We start from the raw sequence: 19500 nt of genomic DNA on the forward strand, positions 1-19500 counted from the left end.
CTACGGCCCCACTCGCATGGAGGGGACACAAGGGCTGGGTGCTCGCTGTGCCCCGCTCCTGGGACAGGGCCTGCTGCCATGTTTACATGCTGCTGGGACCAGTGTGCCACCCGGCTTCGCCTTCGGGAGCAAGCTCCCTCCCACGTGCCACGGTCCTGGGCCCGTGCTGCTGCCGCACCGGGTCCAGGGCTCTTTGTGCTGGTGCCAAATGGGGAGCAAGTGACAAGTGCCAAAAAGAAGCAAGCGGTGGAGCTGGCGGCTGCCCCCGCAGAGCCGGGCTGGGCGAGGAGCAGGAGTCAGTCTGTGGCTTCCTCCCTGATTGTAGTGCTGTGGCCTGGGCTTGGGGAGCATCCTGCTTGGTTTGGGTTTGTTTCCTTGGGGGCTTTGGTTGGTTTTGGTTTCTTTCCTCTGTCCATCTCCCAGTGCTGTGGGCAGGGAGATGCCTGTGCCCTCCCTCGCCCCGGCTGTGTAAAAGTGTATCATGGAAGCGCCAGATTTGGAAATAAAGGTCTATAAAGTGGTGCTGGGCTCACTGCCATCTGTCCTGCACCCACACCTGGGGCTGGGGCTCAAGGCGATGCTGGGGGCTGGGGCTTCACGTGCTGCTTGAACCTGGCTGTGCCTGCGCTGGTGACAGTGCTGGCCCCGGCTGGCAGCTCTGTGGGGCCGCAGGGCTGTGGTTTGCTGTGGGGCCCAGCCGGGAGCTGCCAGCACCCCTGGCCAGCAGCCGGGTGAGGCCACGGGCATAAATCCACTGTCCAGGCAGCGCGGCCCCGGCTGCACCTGTGGGCTAGGAACGAGAACGGCGCGAGCCTGGTGCCTGCATCCCTGCCCCACGCTGCTGCTGGAGGGGAAGGAGCAGGTGAGCAAAGGGCAGGATTGATCCACGGCGCCTGGGCAAGGGTCGCCACCAGCCCTCACCCCCCGGCCCTCGACTCCGTCCTTGGCACCGGCCTGAGCCCAACCCAGCCCAGGGCAGCCACAGGGTCCAGGCTGACGGTGCTGGGAGCTGCGGCAGCCCGAGGCGAGGGGCGAGGGGTGGGGGGTGAGGGGCTGTGGGGCAGGGAGCAGCAGCACAGGGTGGGGACGGGAGCAGCGATAAGGAGGCAGTAAATAGCGCCCAGCGCTATCGGGCGCTATGGGGCAGAGCCTGTGACAGCCTCCCTGTGGTGCCGGGTGAAGGAGAAGCGATGGGCAAGCAGCAGCCACATGCCACTGCCCGGCCGCGGTGGGACCATGGGCACGAGGGTGGGATGGCAGAGCCAGGATGCGGGAGCAGGATTGGTCCCGCTGCTGGCAGACCGAGGGGTCTGCGTGTGGCTGCTGTGGTACCCCATTGTGCTGTGACCCACAGGGAGGAAGGGGGTGGCCACGGGTTGTCCCCCTCTGACAATGATAGGAACAAGTGGCTCTGACCCCGGTGAGCACGGTCCCGGTGTCACCCTCTGTGCCTGTCCCAGCCCCATCCCACTGCCCAGGGCACCTGGGACTCCCCAGCTCCCATCCTGCCCCTTGACTTCACCCCATACCTTGGCACCGCTCAGCCCAGCTCTGGTGCCCATGTTTCCAGTGCCGTGCCCCCATGGGCATGGGCCAAGCGTGACTCAAATCCTCCAAAACCTGCGGCGGTACCAGGTCACGGTGGAGCCCAGGAAGGTGTGATGGGATCAGCAGGATTCCGGTACCCGCTGGGGACCTTTGGAACAAGATAACGGCCGGGTCTGCGTGTGCTGTGGAGAGCGGGGCAGTTCACAGGGCGCAGCACACCCGTTCCTGCAGGTAAGCAGGGCTCGGGGCCCATGGAGAACACCCTGATGCGGTAGCTGGAGGCTGCAAGGCCCCTCCCTGCCCTGGACACAGCCCCTGCTCCATGGGGTGGGCAGGGGGCACCCACGGGGGGCACAGGAGGGTGATGGCTGCTCCCTGAGAGGTGCCCTGGGGAGGTGAGTGCTTGGCACCGGGTACCCAGCAGCAGCAGCAGATCCATCCCTGTGCCCGGCACTGGGGGCATGGTGGCACTGGAGCCATGGCTGCAGCTGGGAGCCAAGAGTGGGCAGGGCAGTCCCTGGGATGGGGTGTCCATGGGGACAGCGCTAGGCCTGCCGCAGCCGAGGGAGCCAGCGCAGCAGCAGGGGCTGAGCCGGGTCTCAGGGCTCAGGCTGGTGTGAATCCATGAGGCAATGGAGCCGGGCTGGCAGCAAGTGGGGACCACCAGGGCAGAGGGCTGGGGTCTGTGCACCCCACGAGTGGCTCGTGAGGCCGCTTGCCTGTGGGTGAGCATCTCAGGACCCACCCACTGGGTCAGCGTGGGGGCAGCTCTGGGGCTGTGGATCTGGGCAGGGACACCTCGGTTCCCCCATCCCATCCTGTGAGGGGCAGCCCCCAGCCCCGCTGCTCCATGCCCTCAGCTCACCCCGGTGAGTGCAGGGGCTGGGAGGGCGCCGGTGGGAGACGGCAGGTCCGTGGCACTGGCTGGGGCTGACATTCCTGCTCCCCTCATGTGTAAAGGGACAAAGTCTGCGGATGGGGTGGTTTGGGCTTTGCTCGGTGGCTGTGCTGCAGCACGCGGAGGGGAAGGGTGGTTGGCACCGAGGTAGGTCCTGTGGGAGGAGGTGGAGGGGGAGCCCCCCCTGCAGCCCAGCGGGGCAGTGGGGCTGGTGTGGGGCAGTGAGGCTTGTGTGGGTCAGTATGGCTGGCACAGGGCAGGATGGGCAGTGCTCACCGCAGGGTCCCAGCTCCCCCCTGCCTTCACATTGGCTGCTGCCCCATTCCCAAATCCCGGCACCCCTGGCCTCAGGGCCCATCCTGGCTGATGGCTCCATGGGGTGAGCGGGGCTGTGGGTGTGCTGGGGCCAGGCATTGCTGAGCTGCTCCTGCTGTCCCACAGTGCTGGCACATGCAGGGCCGGGTGGCCATGGCGGCAGAGATGGTGCTGAGCCACCGGGCACCCCACGGGGCGCTGAGCGAGGCCGACCTGGAGGAGGTGGCACCGCGGAACCCCCCTGCCAAGCCCTCGATGCGCCGCTGCCTCCACAAGAACAGGTAGGACTGGGGGCATGTGACGGGACCCCAGCCCCACGGCCACTGGGAGCCTGGCTCCGGCTGCCCCATCCCAGTGGTGGACACAGTGCGGACCCAGGGGTTGGTTCCCCCCAGCCCATACACCCGTGTCCGCACCCGTCCTCCTGTCAGAATGGACACGCAGCTCCAGTGGATGGAGCTGCATTCCCATGGGACCCATTGCTCCCCCCACTGATGTCCCTGAGCCCTTGTGCTCAGCCCGGCTCCGGCTCTGTCCTCACAGATGCTCGGCCTCCACCGCCAAGTCCCTGCTGTTCCGCTTCCTGCCCGTGCTGCGCTGGCTGCCACGGTACCCGCTCAAGGACTGGCTGCTGGGGGACATCACCTCGGGCTTCAGCGTGGGCATCATGCACCTGCCCCAGGGTGAGCGCCAGACCCAGGCTGCCGGGGTCCTGTGGCGGGGCCAGGCTGGGCCGTCCCTCACGTGTGTCCCTGCTCCGTGTCCAGGGCTCGCGTACGCGCTGCTGGCTGGGCTGCCCCCCGTCACCGGCCTCTATTCCTCCTTCTACCCCGTCTTCCTCTACTTCTTCTTCGGGACGTCCAGGCACAACTCCGTGGGTAAGCTGAGGGACCACGCGCTCCCACAGGGATGGTGGGGATGGAGCGAGGATGAGAGGGGCAAGCCTTCATCCATGGCACAGCATGGCCGCATCACTGGTTGGAGGGGACCTTTCTCGCCTTTACTTTGCCCCTCCAAGAAGGTGGTTGGCCAAACCAGAGCCAAAGCACAGTGAGTGGTGAGCCCAGCCCATGGGCACAGGTATCTGTGGAGCTCAGAGACCTCCTGGTGCTGACCCTGTGCTCCCTGCCTGTCCTCAGGCCCCTTCGCCGTCATCTCCGTCATGATTGGGAGCTTGACGGACTCCCTGCTGCCCAGCGAGAACTTCCTGGAGTCCATCAACGGCAGCAACATGACCGTCAATGAGGAGCGGCGGGACGCAGCCCGCGTGGAGCTGGTGGCCACCATCACTGTCCTGACGGGCATCTTCCAGGTCAGGGGCCCCAGCCTGGCTGGGAACGGGGCCCGTGGTGGCCCAGGCCACAAGCTGTGGGTCACTTCTGCCTCCTCCCCTTCAGGTGGCCCTGGGCCTCCTGCAGTTCGGCTTCGTGGTGACCTACCTTTCGGACCCGCTGGTGCGCGGCTACACCACAGCTGCCTCCGTGCATGTCCTTGTCTCCCAGCTCAAGAACGTCTTCGGGGTGTCCCTGGGCGAGCACTCGGGGCCGCTCTCCCTGTTCGTGGTGAGGGACTGCTCACCCCCAGGGCTCACAGAGCCCCCAGACCTGCCCTGGGGCTGCCCCGAGCCCATTCCCTGCTGTGTACTCTAGACCGTCATCGAGATCTGCCGGAAGCTGCCAGAAACCAACGTGGGCACCCTGGTGACCGCCATCATTGCCATGGTGGTCATCTACATCGTGAAAGAGCTCAACCACAAGTTCGCCGCCAAGCTCCCCATGCCCATCCCAATCGAGCTCATCACGGTACCGAGAGCTGCCCCAGCTCCTGTGGGGACGCAGCCGTGGGTGGCCCTGTCCCCTCCAGGGTGGGATGGGTGCCTCAGCAAGTGCAGCTCCAGGGCACCCATCCCCTCCTCCTCCTCCTCTGGTCCTGCTCTGGGCCTTGCCTCACTCCATCCATCCTCCCCAGATAATCATCTCCACTGGCATCTCCTACGGTGTCAACCTGAACGCCAAGTTTGGTGTCTCCGTCGTGGGCAACATCCCCAGTGGGTGAGGAGCCAGCACTGCAGGCACTGCGGGGGCCCCACATGCCCATGGCACCCCCATTTGAGCCCCATCTCCCTGTCTTGGCCATAGGTTGAAGCCGCCCGTTGTCCCTAATGTCAGCTACTTTGGGCAGGTGGTGGGCAATGCCTTCGCCATCGCCGTGGTGGGCTACGCCATCTGCATCTCCCTGGGCAAGATCTTTGCCCTGAAGCACGGCTACAAAGTGGACAGCAACCAGGTGATGCTCCGGCACGCAGGGCCCCTTCCCTGGTTACACTAAGCCTGTGCGCGCAGCACGATGCATGGCTCTCCCACTGCCCCTCTGTCCCTGCAGGAGCTGATCGCACTGGGCTTCTGCAACTTCCTGGGGGGCTTCTTCCAGTGCTTCGCCATCAGCTGCTCCATGTCACGGAGCCTGGTGCAGGAGAGCACGGGGGGCAACAGCCAGGTGGGTCTGGGCAGCTCCACCTCCCTCTGTGGGGCTGGATGGGGCAAGGAGCACAGCGGGCAGTGTGGAAATGCCCCTCGCCTCCTGCCCTCCATCCGTGCAGGTAGCCGGTGTCATCGCATCCCTGGTCATCCTGGTGACCATCCTGAAGATCGGAGAACTCTTCCGGGACCTGCCCAAGGTACATCTGGTCCCACAGCCTCTGCACCATGTCCCACCCCTGTGCCCATCCCACGGCAGGGGAACAGCAAGAGCCCTCCCTAGACCTGCCCTCAGCATCCTCATAGCTGCAGGGCCTTCTCTCCTAGGCCATCTTGGCTGCTATCATCATCATCAACCTCCACGGCATGTTCAAGCAGTTCAAAGACATCCGCATGCTCTGGAAGTCCAACCGGGTGGACCTGGTGAGGCATCGACCTGCAGGGGGGCCCCGGCCCTGGGGAGGTTCCCTGCGGGTGCCATCACTGACATGCCCCCCCCCACAGACCGTCTGGATCGTGACGTTCGTGGCCACGCTCATGCTGAACCTGGACATCGGGCTGGGGGCCTCGGTGGCCTTCGGGCTGCTCACCGTCATCTTCCGCACCCAGCTGTGAGTGTTGGGCCTGGGGCTGGGGCCTGGGCCCAGGGGTGGGGGGGCCTGTGGTGACCTGGCCCCTGCTCTGCTCCTGCAGGCCCCACTACTCCATCCTGGGGCGCATCCCCAACACTGATGTCTACAGGGATGTGGCTCAATACCAGATGGTAACATAGCGAGTGGGGAGAAGCTCCGCTGCAGAGAGGGTGCAGCACCCCAGGGGCTGATTGCTGGGGAAGAGAGCGGGGGCAAGCTGGGGAGGGAGGGAAGGGGAGCAGGGGCTCTGTCCCTGGGGTATCACCTCCCCATCTCCCTAAGGCACAGGAGGTCCCTGGTGTGAAGATCTTCCACTCCTCCTCCACCCTCTACTTCGCCAATGTGGAGCTGTATGCCGAGGCCCTGAAGAAGAAGGTACGAAGGAAAAGATGCCAACCCCCCCATGTCTCTGCTGCTAGCACCAGAGTGGTGATGGGGCACATTGTCTTGTAGAGTGGCATCAACGTGGACCGCCTGATTGAGAAGAAGAAGAAGGCCCTCAAGAAGCTGAAGAAACAGCAGAAGAAAGCAGAGAAGGAGATGGCAAAGAGGAAAAAGGTGCTTCCCTGCCGCAGGGACCTTGCCACTGCCCTCTGTGCTGTTTCCTCCTGGTCCCAGCCTCCTGCCCATGCAGGGTCCCGGTTCAGGCTGGGCCATGCTGGTGAGAAGGGGCACTGGGGCATAGCCGGGCCTCGGCGGCACACCCAAGGTCGGTGGGGAAATCGGGGCCGTTAATGATTAGGTGGTGGAGCCAGTGAGTCATTGGCCATTTAACGACTTAATCACAATTAAGAGCAGGAACAAAGGGTGTCCGGGTGCCAGCTAATGAGCCCGGCTCAGAGAAGGGCACCGGTAGAGGGGTGGGTATTGACGCATTCGGAAAGAGCCTGAAAGTGGGTGAAGGTGCGAGCGGAGCGCCCGCTGCCCGTGCTCTGATGCGGCCAAGAGCCAGGGCAAGGTGAGCCGGGGGGACACTGCCCGGCCCCCCTGCAGCGAGGCCGGTGTCGTCCCTCCCAGCACACGCAGGATGGGCAGAACGGGCCGAGCGTTGCGGTGATCGAGCTGAGCGGGGAGGAGGGCGGCGCTCCCCCCGCGCCCACCCTGCGCACCCTGGGGCTGCCGCAGCCCAGCTTCCACACCGTCATCTTGGACTTCAGCCCCGTCAGCTTCGTGGACACCGTCTCCATCAAGATCTTGAAGAACGTAAGGGAGGGGCTGGGGGAGCTTGGGGGGGTTAGGAGCCCCATTCAGGGCATCCCCGTGGCGCCGGAGGTGGGGGCCCGAAGACCGCTGCCCGTCTCCTTTTCCCTGGTGGAACGTTCCCTGCCGGTTTGCAGATCTTCAGGGATTTCCATGAGATAGAAGTGGACGTTCTCGTTGCCAGCTGCCCAGGTGAGCGATGGCAACGGCTGCAGAGACACCCACCCCTCGGGCATGCCCACCTCTGCGTCACCGCTGCTGGCCTGGGGCTCCCTCCAGTGTCCCCATCGCGGGGGTGTCCCGCGACAGAGGTGCTGCAGGTTCCCATGGGCCTGCAGCCCCCAGCGAGGCAGCTGGGTCCCCGCTGGTGGTACCTGTGTCCCCCGCAGCACAGGGTGGGTCTGGTGCTGAGCCGGGTGCCATAGCCTCAGGTACTGTCCCTGCACACAGTGCCTGTCCTCGCTCAGCTGGAGCGGGGCAACTTCTTCAGCGCATCCATCACCAAGCACTGCTTCTTCCCCTCCGTGCACGCCGCCGCGGAGCACGCCCGCAGGGAGCAGCGCCCGGCCCCGGTAAGCGCCAGCACTCACGGTCCCCATCCCCGTCCCCGTGACGGATGGGGGCCGCCACGTGAACCCCGTGTGACCCCGCAGCCGGACCTCAGCACCAGGATGTAGCCCCGCAAGAGGAGGACATCTGCGGAGCTGAGTCGGGACCTGCCACCCTCATGGCACCGACGCACCCCGGGCCCCATCGGCCCCCTATGGACTCTGCCCGTTCCTGTGCCACCGGCGGGCCTCGTCTGGGGCCAGACCCGGCGGAGGGGCGGGATGAAACCGTCGCGGGTAAACGCGGGCAGCGTTCCCCGGGCTCCGTTTAATGCACTTTCCTCAATAAAGGTGACCTCAGGCACGGCCGCCTTGGCTGATCCCGGCACTGCGGGGCAAGGGGGGCAATGGGGGGTACATGGGGGCACCTTCGGCCTGAGCCCCCCTGCGGCCCCTCTTCACCCGGACCCGCTGCGGGACCGGCTGAAGGCGCGGTACGGGCGGGACCCCGCACCCGGGACCTCCCGCCACCAGGGGGCGCCGCCGCCCGTCCGGGCCACTCCGCTCACGGTGTCTCCGCCCGTCAGCCGCCGTTGCCCCGCCCCGGTGCCGCGCAGGCGCGCCGCGCGCGGTCGGTCGCGACAGGAGAAGATGGCGGCTTCCTCGGTGTGCCGGGCCGGTGGTGCGGCCGCGCGGGCCCTGCTGCGGGGTGCGCGTCCCCCCGTGAGTCACCGCGGCCCGGCGGCGGCGGTAGGCGGGGGTGGGAGGCAGGGCTGGGCCGGGCCGGGCACGGCAGCCGCGGCGAGAGACCCCGAGGGCAGGGACCCTGCCGGGCCTACTGGCTGGGAAGGTCACGGGGACGCGGCGGCCGGGCGGCGGTCGCTATGGAAACCCGGGCCGGGTCGGGGGCGGCGTTGCCGGGTGCCGCCGGCCGCCGTGGTGCGGGGCTTTGGCCGGCTCCCGTCGCTCTGTCCGGGGGTGTCAGCCCGCCCGGAACCTGCGGCGCTGCGGAGGGTTTGCAGGCACCGGTTACCGAGCGGCACCTTCCCAGCGCAGCCGTGAAAGAGCTGCTCTGGGCAGTGCGTGCCCCCAGCCTGCGCCCTCGGGGCTGCCCTGCTCGGGGCAGGCGGTGACGGGAGCCTTTGCTCCTTCAGGCAGCTGTGCTGACTTTGACAAGGAACCGAGGCGCTGCCACGTATGCTCAGACGCTCCAGAATGTCCCCGAGACCCAGGTCACCACTCTGGAAAACGGCCTCCGGGTGGCTTCGGAGGAATCCACCGGGCCAACATGCACGGTGAGTGCGAGGCAGGTGAAGGGCTTGCTTGGAGCCCTCAGCCCTGCCTGCTGCAGAGTGACAAACCTACCGGAACCAGAGCTTTTCACAGAGGCCAACCTGCCTCTTTGTTAACTGGTGGGGCTGATAGAGCAGGGAAAGCTCTAGTCTGGATTTGTATGAAGCCTGTAGTCAAGTTCAGGTTTCCTCAGCCTCACTGTTGTTGTGCAAGCAGCAAGTGACCAGGAGGAGTTACACCTCATGCAGAGGGTTTTGTGAGGCTGCTCTGTGAAAACCCAAAACGTGCACAGGAAACAGCTGCTGGTGCTTATTCTGATTTTGGTGCTACTGGTACAGTGCCTGGGAACAGACTTCTTGTCCCTGCAGTTGTATCTGTGACCTGAGGCTTGAGCACACTGTTTGCTTCCTCTCCTGACATGTGTCCTCGATGCCTTTGCCATAGGTGGGTGTGTGGATCGGGGTGGGCAGCCGCTATGAGAATGAGAAGAACAACGGGGCTGGTTTCTTCGTGGAACATCTGGCCTTTAAGGTAAAGAGCTCTGCTGGGTCTGGCACAGCAGTCCTGGAGAGCTGTTCTCAATACAGCCACAGAGTGGTTTGGGTTGGAAGGGACCTTAAAGATCATCCAGTTCCAAATGTGCATATCTATTGAGCTCTCGCTTTGGAGGCTGTAGCTATTAAGAGCATAAATTGGGTCATCTGAATCCCAGAGACTTTGCACGTAGTATAGAAATAAACTTCAAAAGGTACCTAGTCTGTGTGATGCTCTTTGGGTATGCGACAACTTGCAAGCATGCATGAATTAATGTAATTCTTATTAACTGGTTGGTATTTCCCCTCTTAAAGGGAAAAAAAGTTATAAGTACCAAGTGAGACTGAATCTCTGCTGTGGTTCCTGTCCCTGGCTGGCCCAGCTGCTGTGGTGCACACACAGATGACCACGTTATACAACAGGTTAGCAGGCAGAGCTCAAAGCAGCATTTCCTGTAGCCATTTATTTTCCTTTGGTTTTCTTAGAGGACCAGCAAAGTTTTGAGGCTACAGCCCTTACTGCTCTCCCAGTGTGTCTACAGAACAGCCCTAGGGCAGGAGGTGTCTGAGCCTGGGACTTGCTGCCTTGAGTCCAGCCTGTGCCATCATAGGAAGCTGCAGCATCTGGCTTGCTCCTTAAGAGATGAGCTCTGTGTTAGAAGTAGTTTTCTGCTCCTACTGATGGATGTGATCCTCAGTCAGTGTTGTCTCTTAGTGTAGGTTTTCTGCTTCCCCGCTGGGCTTTTATTGGTCTTTCAAAGTACACTTCAACATCCTTTGGGTATTGTAAAGCCAAGTGTTAACTCTCTTGCTTTCTGCACTTGCTCTTGCCTTTCATGAATCTTGTGACGGGTTTTCTTGGTTTAGGTTTTTGTTGTTCTTTTCCTTGCTTTAGTTCTGCCCGAGAGGGAAATCTGCTCATTTCATAATTGTGTTTATTCTTTTAGGGCACAAAGAATCGTCCTGGTGCTGCCTTTGAGAAGGAGGTGGAGAGCATGGGTGCTCACCTGAACGGGTACACCTCCCGTGAGCAGACTGCTTATTACATAAAGGCCTTGTCCAAGGACATGCCCAAAGGTAGGGTGGCCGGGGACAGAGCTGCATTTGGAGTTTAAGCAAATGCATGTGCCTGTGTTTCTCTCCCACCAGCATCCCCTCTAACAACAGGCCAGGGAGCAAAGTAGCTGGGAGGTAAATTGGAGGTTCTAGTTGGTAGCTGGAGAGAGCATTAGCACTGCTAACATTGGAAATGTGTTACAGCTGTCGAGCTTCTGGCTGACATCGTGCAGAACTGTGCCCTGGAGGACTCTCAGGTCGAGAAGGAACGTGGTGTCATCCTTCAGGAGCTGAAAGAAATAGACAGCAACATGGAGGCTGTTACCTTTGATTACCTGCACGCCACTGCTTTCCAGGGCACACCACTGGCCCACACTGTCGAGGGGACCACAGACAACATCAAGTGAGCATCAGCAGGCTGGGTGCAGCAAACAGCCCGTGGGTTTGGTCCTTGGGGTGCACAACTGCAGCTTGTCAGCAGTGGTGACTGCACGAGGCAGCCCCAGTCTGTACTTGGAGGCGATCTGTGCCCATGGGCTTCTCGCTGTGTCATGGCTGTGCTGCCCCGTTGGTGCTAGTGACAGTCAGTGTGCTTGTCCACATTCTTTAGAATCCCCTCATGAAGGCATGAGGTTGGTGGGGCCAGGTTGAACCTTCTCCCATACTTGTCAGTTTGATGCTGTTAGGTTAAGAGCATGGGGTACTCATTAAAGCAGTGGCCTTGAGCATACATGCCTGTTAGCTCCATGACCAGGGTCAGCACTCTCTAGGCTATATCAAAGTCTTTTCTTAACTCTCTACCTTGGCCACCATTTTCCATTTTCTGTGTTCTGGAATTAGTGCACAGGGAAGACACCAACACCAGTCTTGCCTCTAAAAAGCATTGTTAGCCCACAACTAAGAGAATCAACAACATCCCTGCTGTCTATGTACTGTGAACTTGCTTCTCCTAAGCCTCTCATCCCTCCCGGCTCAGAGATGCTGATATAGTGGGTCTCTCTCTCTCTGTTCTTTCTAGGCATCTGACTCGAGCAGATCTAGCTTCATATGTTGATAATCACTTCAAGGCACCTCGTATGGTCCTGGCAGCTGCTGGAGGTGAGTTCTAGATCCTGGTGATTCTGGGAAGCCTGGGTATCTTCAGGCTGATGCTCAAACCCCTGTCACACACCTTTAATGTAAAATACTGTTAAATTAAGCTGCTTTAAGACTGCAACTGTCTCTCCCATTGCCAGGTATTTCCCACAAAGAGCTGGTAGATGCAGCTAAGCAGCACTTCAGTGGGGTGCCTTTTAAGTACAAAGAGGATTCTGTGCCTGTCCTCCCGCGCTGCCGCTTCACAGGGAGTGAGGTAAAGCTTGCACAAAACAAGCAGCTCTTGCCAAGCTGTTGACTGAATGTGAAGCAGTTACAGCTGCAGCTCAGAAGAGAAATTGTTTGTGTATCTCTTGAGAAGCTGATGATGTGGCATCTTGGTAGTGTCCCTGTTCTGTTCTTTGGGCTTATTGCCGCAGCGTGTTGGGTTTTAGATGGGACCCAATTCCGTTAGGAATGTGAGGCTGTTGCTCACATCATCTGCTGAAAAACTCCTATTGGAGCAACTGGTTTAGCTCAGTAGTGCCCGAGACTATTTAATTTCACTGGGGTAGTATCAGGTGCCCCGTTTTGTCAGCCTGGCATTGCACAGGCTGCAGCAAAGCCACTACTCATGCAGTTCTCCCCTGCTCATGTTCTAGATCCGTGCCAGAGATGATGGCCTGCCCGTTGCCCACATTGCTCTTGCTGTGGAGGGGCCAGGATGGGCTAATCCAGACAACGTTGTCCTCAATGTGGCCAATGCTATCATGGGACGCTATGACCGCACTTTTGGAGGTGGAAAGGTAAGAGGCTTGTCAGTGTGACAGGGAGAGCCTGGAGCCTTTTAATACAAGTATTCTGGAGACCGTAAGTGAAGATGCCTTATGTTGTGCTTAGCTCCCAGCTGTGCAGCAGTTACAAGTCTGGGAAGCAGGGTAACAGTGTAATCAAGTAATCAAGGCTAATCCAGCACAGTTTTGAGAGGAGTTGCTGACAGCTAAACTGAACCTTCTCTGCTGAGTTAGGAAGAGGTTTAATTGATGAGTTCTGAGCAGTTTATGTCTGCCCTCACAAACTAACCATTCAGTGGGGATGGTGATGGAAGCAGGACAGAGTAGTCTGTAGTGTCAAGCTTGCTTTTCAACTGCAGAGCGAGTGGAACTTGTTTAAAACCTGATATTGGATCCATTCTCATCTGGAATCTGTCTGGCCAGCATTAACTGTGCTAACCTCTGATACTGGGAGACCATGCATTTCCCATTTGCTCCCACTCCTATGATGGTGCATGCCAGCTCCTCAGGAGCCTGGGAAAGGAAATGGTTTTGCTGGATGGACTCCTAGGCCATTGTCTGTGACTTCTCCACCAGTGACTCTCATCTGTTGACCACATGAAGGGTCTAAATTAAGCTCTCCTTCAGCAAAGTGTTCCGCTCTGTCTTGTCTGTGGTCTTTGTGAAAACAGCTCAGTTGGAAAGAATTTGAGCAGTGAGGAAGCTGAAGTGGCTGATGGCATCTCTTGTTCACAGAATCAGTCCAGCAGGCTGGCTGTGCTTGCTGTGGAGCACAATCTCTGCCACAGTTTCCAGACATTCAACACCTGTTACTCTGACACTGGCCTCTTCGGTTTCCATTTTGTTTCGGATCCCCTGTCCATAGATGACATGATGTTTTGTGCTCAGGGGGAGTGGTGAGTACAAGAAGTTCCTTTTCAAGACCTGACACTCTTGTGGGAGATGGACCTGGGAGGGAACACATTAGCTCTTCAGAGAGCTGTGTCTCTATGAATGTTATGGTAACTTGCATTCTGGTTACATGATCCTGTAAGTGGTTTCTTTAAATGTCTTAGGATGTGGCTTTTGAGGAGCTGTTTTAATCCCCTTAGGGCTCTTCAGGTCTTTGTTCGTGCTTCCAAGTATTAGTGGTGAGGCTTTGGTTTTTTTTCCATAGACAAGTGAGATCATTCCTTAGAGACAAGGCTTTCCCAGGTGCCTAAAGACATCTCCATTGTCTTGTTAAACTTGAGCAAAGCAGGCAGAGAGTTCTTTCAGACCATTGTGTTGTGGTTGATAAATGCCCCGCTGCTGGAGTCATGCCAGTGCTTGGGGGCCTCTGTCCATCTTACTGTGTGCGTGTGTATCCCAGTGGTGGTTTGAGGCTACATCTGAAGTTCAGAGCTGAGCCATGCTGTGTGTGGAGCAGATGGAGTTAGCCCTAGCCCCAGAGACATTGCAGTTGGCAGGGGAGGAAGGGATTTAGCAGCTGGATTCCAAGCAGACTCTGTGGAGCTGTCTTGTTCTTTCAGCATCAGTTTCCATAGCAGCTTGCAATGCTTGGCAATACTGACACACCTTCCAGCTCCTGTGGCAGTGTACTGCAGGCTGCTTGTCACTGTGCCTAATGGGTGCACCAGAGTCAGCAGCAGAGCTACTTCAACCTTTGGAGTGTAACTCTGTATAACCTGCTGGCTGATAGCCCCTGCCTACAGGCTTGAGCTCTTGCCTCCTGCTGTTCAGTGCTTCCCATTTCTTAGCTGTGTTCAAGGATGAGTCTCAAGGCTGCAGGACAAGTGATGCTGACAGTAGCTTATTTCTGCAGGGGCCTGGGAAAGGGAGGATTTAACTTTCTGTTAGAGCAGACAAGCATTTAAAAGGTTTGGTGGTTTTTCCATCTCCTCTCCAGGATGCGCCTGTGCACTAGTACCACAGAGTCAGAGGTGGAGAGAGCCAAGAACTATCTCCGGAATGCCATGGTGGCTCAACTGGATGGTATGTTCTGGTTTCTGGATTGCCCACTGCAGCTTTCAGAAGGTCACCACTTGTGTCTCTCCTGGGGAGCAGGAGCTCTGCCAGACATACAGTACTGCTGGCAGGCACTAGGCAAAGCTTCCCTTGCCCTGCTCCATGTTCCTCCTGCCAGTTGTGAAAGCAGCTGACCCCAGCCTGCTGTGCTCCAGGTTAGCTCCAACTCTGTAAACTTCTACTTATTCCATTGCTGAGAGGAAATAATGTGGTGAAGGTAGAATTGAGACCCCCAAACTGGCCTGCCCTGGCTGGAACTCTTTGGAGACCAATGAAGCAATCTTTGGATTTCTGAACTCCTGCTGGAGCTGCTTGTAGTGGCAACTACGAGTTCTGCTTCATTGAGAGCCAGTTTAATGGCTGGAGTTTCTTCTGTCTGCTTTGACTGATGATGGGACTGTGCAGGTCTGGGAGGCTTTCTGTTCTGATGACTGTGCTATTTTCAACATCTAGGGACTACACCAGTGTGTGAGAATATTGGCAGCCATCTCTTAAACTACGGACGCCGTATCCCTCTGGAGGAGTGGGATGCCAGGATTGCTGTAGGTATCCCTTTGTTTTGCTGGGGGTACCTGAGCATGGTTGGTTTGGGCATTTGCTGGTGTCAGTTTGCTGTAATAACATGAGGGTTACTTATCCCTTAGTGAAGCTGCCTGGAGTCGAGGCAGGTAACTCACTGGCACTGATACATGTGTGTCAGAATCTGGCATAGACTCAGGGTATCCTGTGTCCCTGTGGCTGCATTCAGTCCCTCCCAGAAAGAGGGCATTTACCTGAGTTAAGCAGCACAACATGAAATTCCTTTAACAGTTTTCTTGGAGGTGGCCTACATAAGGGTTGTGTAATTCTGCAGCCACTGTATCCCTTGGAAGGCTTCAGATTTTGGTCTTCCATGCCCTCACAAGGGTATTCTGTGTAGAACATCAGCCACTCTCACAAACAGGAGCTGGGCAGTTGGTGCACATGGCCCAAGGTTTTGCTGGTGTCTTTTTGATGATGTTGATGTGCAATGGCAACAGTAACTTCCAGCTTTGGGAATGCAGGTCTGCCAGAAGGGTCATTAATTGTGTGTTTGATATCTATTAGGCTGTTGATGCAAGAATGGTGAGAGAGGTCTGCAGTAAATACATCTATGACAAATGCCCAGCAATTGCAGCAGTTGGTGAGTAGTTGTGGGAGCTGATACATGGGAGCTCAGAAACGAGGCAGGGGTCAAGAGCTGAATGGAAGGGAGCTGCAGGCAGTTCCTGTGTCTGTTCTGGCCTCTATAACTGCTCTGGCTCTTCGTTGCTGTCCTACCTCTGCCCATCAGATGTGCCAGGGTGCGCTTGCCAGGGGATCAGCACTGCCCATGCTGGAGGTGGCAGGAGCTCTGGCTGTGCTCCGCCTCTTCACTCACCCGGCAGTGCCTGCCCTGTGTCCTTACACTGGGGTCACACAGGTTTATGTAAGGGAAGTGAAGGGACCTGATTCCCTTGTGCTGCTCTGGCATGTCTGTCTGGCCAAGGACAAATTCCTCTCTGAAAACCTGCCTGAGCAGCTCACTCTGCTCTGCTGCCTCCTTCCTGTGTGTTGTGGGTTCCCCTCCTCCAGGCGGCTGTTTCCTCTGGCCTTCAGAACGGAGCCGCTTGGAAAAATGAGGCAGTTCTTGAACAGGAAATAGGAACGAACCAGCCAGAGTCTCAGTGACTTGGTGGCTCCCTGGGAGTCATACCTGCCTGTGGAGCTGTACTGAGCAGTGCCAGAAACAACTTACTCTGAGGAAATAACAGTTTGTGTGTCAGGAGATGGTACCTGCTGGTTTTCCTGGTGCAGGTTTGAAGTGTAGTCGCCTGATTTTGGGCACAGCTGCCCTGGGCAGTGAGCACAGTCTGCTCTGGTGCCATCTGCTTTAAGACCATGGGAAACTGTGCAGGGATTTTGGCTCCATTTCTGGTGACTAACTCTTGTTCTGTTAACTTAGGTCCCATCGAACAGCTCTTGGATTACAACCGCATCCGAAGTGGCATGTACTGGGTCCGTCTCTAAGACGTGTCCCTGCAGTGGGAATGGTAAAGCTGTGCACTGTGGCAGGTTCCCTCTGGCCCTGAATGTCTTGTGCACCCAGGGGCAAGATGAGTCCTAACAACTACATCTTCTCGGTGTTAAATGTATAAAATAAACGTATCCTGTACGGAGCTGGTTCTGCCTGAGTCAGCTGTGTCCTGCTGGGTCATGTGTGAGTTATTGTTAATCTTGCCAAATAGATAAGTTACTGGACCACAATCTGGCTTTGTCAGGGCTCATGCTAGAATGGTGTCTATCTGCAGCCCCACCTCCTCTGTCCTGAGCTGGCAGTGTGCTGAGGGAGAGGTCCTGGCTTTAGGCTGCTTGAAGGAAGTCTTTCTGTTGGGATGAGGCTGCCAGGGTAGCTCTGGCTGTTTCACTGTGCCCTTCTGTGCAGGCAGCAGCATGGCTGTGGCAGTGCTGTTTGTGCAGACCTAAGAGCAAAGGGCCTTGAGGGGACTTCTGTGCTCTCCCGTTTGTCAAGGAGATCGGGACCTGTCTGTGGAAGGTTGATTCTCTTCCTGCCCCTGGGTGTGGTGACAGCCAGTCCCACTGGCCTGGCTGTTGGGGACCTTCCTGTTGTGGTGAGGGGGCAGGTTGTGCCACCCCTCTCTCCCCAGTCAGTTACAGACAGTTTTGGGTGCTGAGGTCCCACCAGCTCTAGAGGCTGGTGAGGGCGAGCAGCCCAGCCCTGCCTTGTGCTGCCTCAGGACGGTGGAGGTGGTTGTCATGATGGTGAGAGAAGCTGGAGCTGTTGCTACGAGCCTCTGTGGGATATGTTACCTCTCACCTTAAGCTTCCCAGTTCCCTGGAAGCCAGCTCAGTAAGGAGCAGACTGTGGTGAGTATGTTGGTGTTGGTCTCCACATTCCTCTTGCAGATGAGCCTCCATCTGTCTGGTCAGTCTCAGCTATGCCATAACTGAAGCTGCTGACTGAAATATAGGGTGGCCTGGCCTATACCTAGAAGGTAATCTCTAGGTCCGAATGGCTGGAGGAGCTACCCGGCCCTTCCTGCTCTTCCTGGTGGTAATGTGATTGGTGCTCCCTTGTCTTGCCTCCGGGAAGCTGGAATGTGGAACCCAAAGGATGAAACTGGGGAAGGGGGATGGCAAAAAGCTTCCCACCAGGCAGCACTCGCCTGTCACAGCCACCACAGGCTGCGAGGTGATCCCTGCTTTTATCTTCAGGATAGAGCTCCCTGGGATTCTCATCTAATTTCCAGGTGCTGCCCTGACAAGTGGGGTTTAAAGATAGTGTAAAAGTTTCTAGGAGTTGTCATTACACTGGAGACTACTGCAGTGCTCTGAGCGTTTGTGCTGGATGTGCATTTTTGACGAGAGAGTCAGTTTCTGAACCCATTGCGTGTCCCAGGCAAGTTTGAAGCTGTTCAATGTTCTTGATGCAACTGGTTTAACTGTGGTTGCAAGCTCTGGCTCGTTACAAGTGCACAGAGGGCTGGAAGCTGAACAAGCTCCTGCCTCCAGCCTGTGGAACCAGTAAATGGTGCCTTGGCTTTGCGTCTGCAAGCAGACTGTAATCCTCTTTGTCTTCCATTGCTGTATGTTTCCCCCCCTCAGGTGAGCTTCCAGGCTGTTTTGCAGTTGGTGTGAACACAAAGGGAGATGCACATCCTTGCCTCAGCATTTCCTACACGTTTTCTTCTCTGGATGTATCTGCTTAGGAATGGTGGTTTTCCTTGAGTAATCCTCCAGGCCCTTCTGCACTAGGACCAGATTCAAACCCCTCTGCAACTGCTACTTTCCAAATTGTTGTTTGGGCTGATGTGGCCCAGGAGCTGTGCCCTGGTGAGTGGCACTGGGTGCAGTGAGGTGGATGCTGCTGGCAGCCGAGGCTGAGCCTACCCACATGTTGGCATCTTCTGGCTGCAGTTCCAATGGATCCCTGCCTTGTAGTGCCGGTGGTGTTTGGGTGCTCTGGCTATCTGTGCTTCCAGAAGCATGGAGTGAGAGGGTTGAGGTATCGTTTCCTTTTGGTAAGCAAGCAGCCAGACTGGGGGTCTAAAAGGTGGGGAGAGGGGACCTATTCAGGAGTCGGGAGCATTGGTGCTTGGCAAAGGCATCGGCACTTGGTGCCTTGGTGAGGGGCTTGGGAAGCATAACCTGGAACTGGTGCAGACCAGGCATTTGGCACCCGCATCCCTTGGTGCTGGAGGCACGGAAGCTCTGGCCTCTGACAGCTCCTCCTGCTTGAGCTGCAGGGGTGCTGCTGTTCCTCCACCGGAGAGGCCTCAGTCCAAGGGAATCCAAACTGGGAAGCGTCCAGCATGACGGAAATGCCCAACCTCTGCTTTTCCTCAACCTTGGAAAAGTGACATCTCCCGCTGCCCCCACCCTGGCCTCGCTGCGCTTCCGTTGCCGGTGAAGGACAGCGGCGGCAGCGCCAGAGGAGAGAGCTGGAAGTGGCGCTGGGACAGGGCAAATCCCCTGGGACTGGAGGGGGTCGGGGTGACCTCCCAAGCCTGGATCCTGGCTCCCTCCCTGGACAACGTGGGATTGGTCAGCGCGGCTCTGACCACTGGTTTTCAATGGCTGAAGGGTTTTGTTCTGCTGCTTCACTGAGAAGGTTCTTGCGCACCCCAATTAGGCTGTGCTGGTGAGCTCAGCCTGGGGTATCAATGGGCCTTTGCTCCCTGCTCCTCTGCTCAGCGCTGTCTTCTCCTCTCCTGGTGAGGTTCCCTCTTTGAAGCTTGCGCTCTCCACCTACCTCTAGGTAATTGCTTTCCCCCCCGGCACCTTGGCACTGTTGGCTGGAAGAGAGGAGGATTTGGAAAGGAGGAGGCTGCGCGTCGTTGTGTGCTCCCTGGCAAAGGCTCTGCTGCCTGCACAGCACCTGGGTGACTCTGCCCCAATCAAGAGCTATTCAGGTACATGAAACCCAGCAGCGAACATGGGGGGTATGTGCTGGAGCCCTGTGCTCTGGGTTCCCTGGTCCCCAGCAGGAAAAGCTGTGGGAACCAGGGCAGATGCCCAGGGTGGATCTCCTGGATCCCTTTGATATGTGAGCTGCTTATTTGGGATCTAGGCACTTGCCAGGAGAGGCCACAGCAGCCAATTGTCA

At 58.1% G+C, this 19500-nt stretch overlaps 2 protein-coding genes across 4 annotated transcripts; both read left to right on the plus strand.

Moving 5' to 3' along the window:
• The first annotated feature begins 1604 nt into the window (after positions 1-1604).
• SLC26A6 (solute carrier family 26 member 6) lies at positions 1605-7773 on the plus strand. 3 transcript variants are annotated; one of them, XM_061456044.1, is made up of 20 exons: positions 1605-1779; positions 2888-3042; positions 3305-3444; positions 3529-3639; positions 3901-4073; positions 4159-4323; positions 4411-4563; positions 4730-4812; positions 4900-5047; positions 5144-5257; positions 5361-5438; positions 5566-5661; positions 5743-5849; positions 5932-6001; positions 6153-6245; positions 6324-6428; positions 6888-7073; positions 7208-7262; positions 7521-7642; positions 7724-7773. In XM_061456044.1, the coding sequence occupies exons 2-20, from the start codon at positions 2897-2899 to the stop codon at positions 7745-7747; spliced, it is 2169 nt and encodes a 722-aa protein (XP_061312028.1). In that variant the 5' UTR covers positions 1605-1779; positions 2888-2896; the 3' UTR covers positions 7748-7773. The 3 variants fall into 3 exon arrangements, with proteins under 3 accessions (XP_061312028.1, XP_061312029.1, XP_061312030.1); XM_061456045.1 differs by lacking the exon at positions 1605-1779 and adding an exon at positions 2516-2593; XM_061456046.1 differs by lacking the exon at positions 1605-1779 and adding an exon at positions 2707-2825.
• A 438-nt stretch (positions 7774-8211) lies between these two features.
• On the plus strand, positions 8212-16598 carry LOC133270608 (cytochrome b-c1 complex subunit 1, mitochondrial). The gene is made up of 13 exons (XM_061456028.1): positions 8212-8341; positions 8773-8913; positions 9356-9442; positions 10392-10521; positions 10705-10903; positions 11519-11598; positions 11736-11851; positions 12237-12380; positions 13104-13264; positions 14257-14342; positions 14829-14917; positions 15462-15537; positions 16339-16598. The coding sequence occupies exons 1-13, from the start codon at positions 8270-8272 to the stop codon at positions 16401-16403; spliced, it is 1446 nt and encodes a 481-aa protein (XP_061312012.1). The 5' UTR covers positions 8212-8269; the 3' UTR covers positions 16404-16598.
• Positions 16599-19500: the final 2902 nt, after the last annotated feature.

This window comes from Pezoporus flaviventris, unplaced genomic scaffold (assembly GCF_033815535.1).
Source record: "Pezoporus flaviventris isolate CSIRO_AGI_PZ_B2104156 unplaced genomic scaffold, CSIRO_AGI_Pfla_v1 ptg000021l, whole genome shotgun sequence".
NCBI classification, from domain to species: Eukaryota; Metazoa; Chordata; class Aves; order Psittaciformes; family Psittacidae; genus Pezoporus; species Pezoporus flaviventris.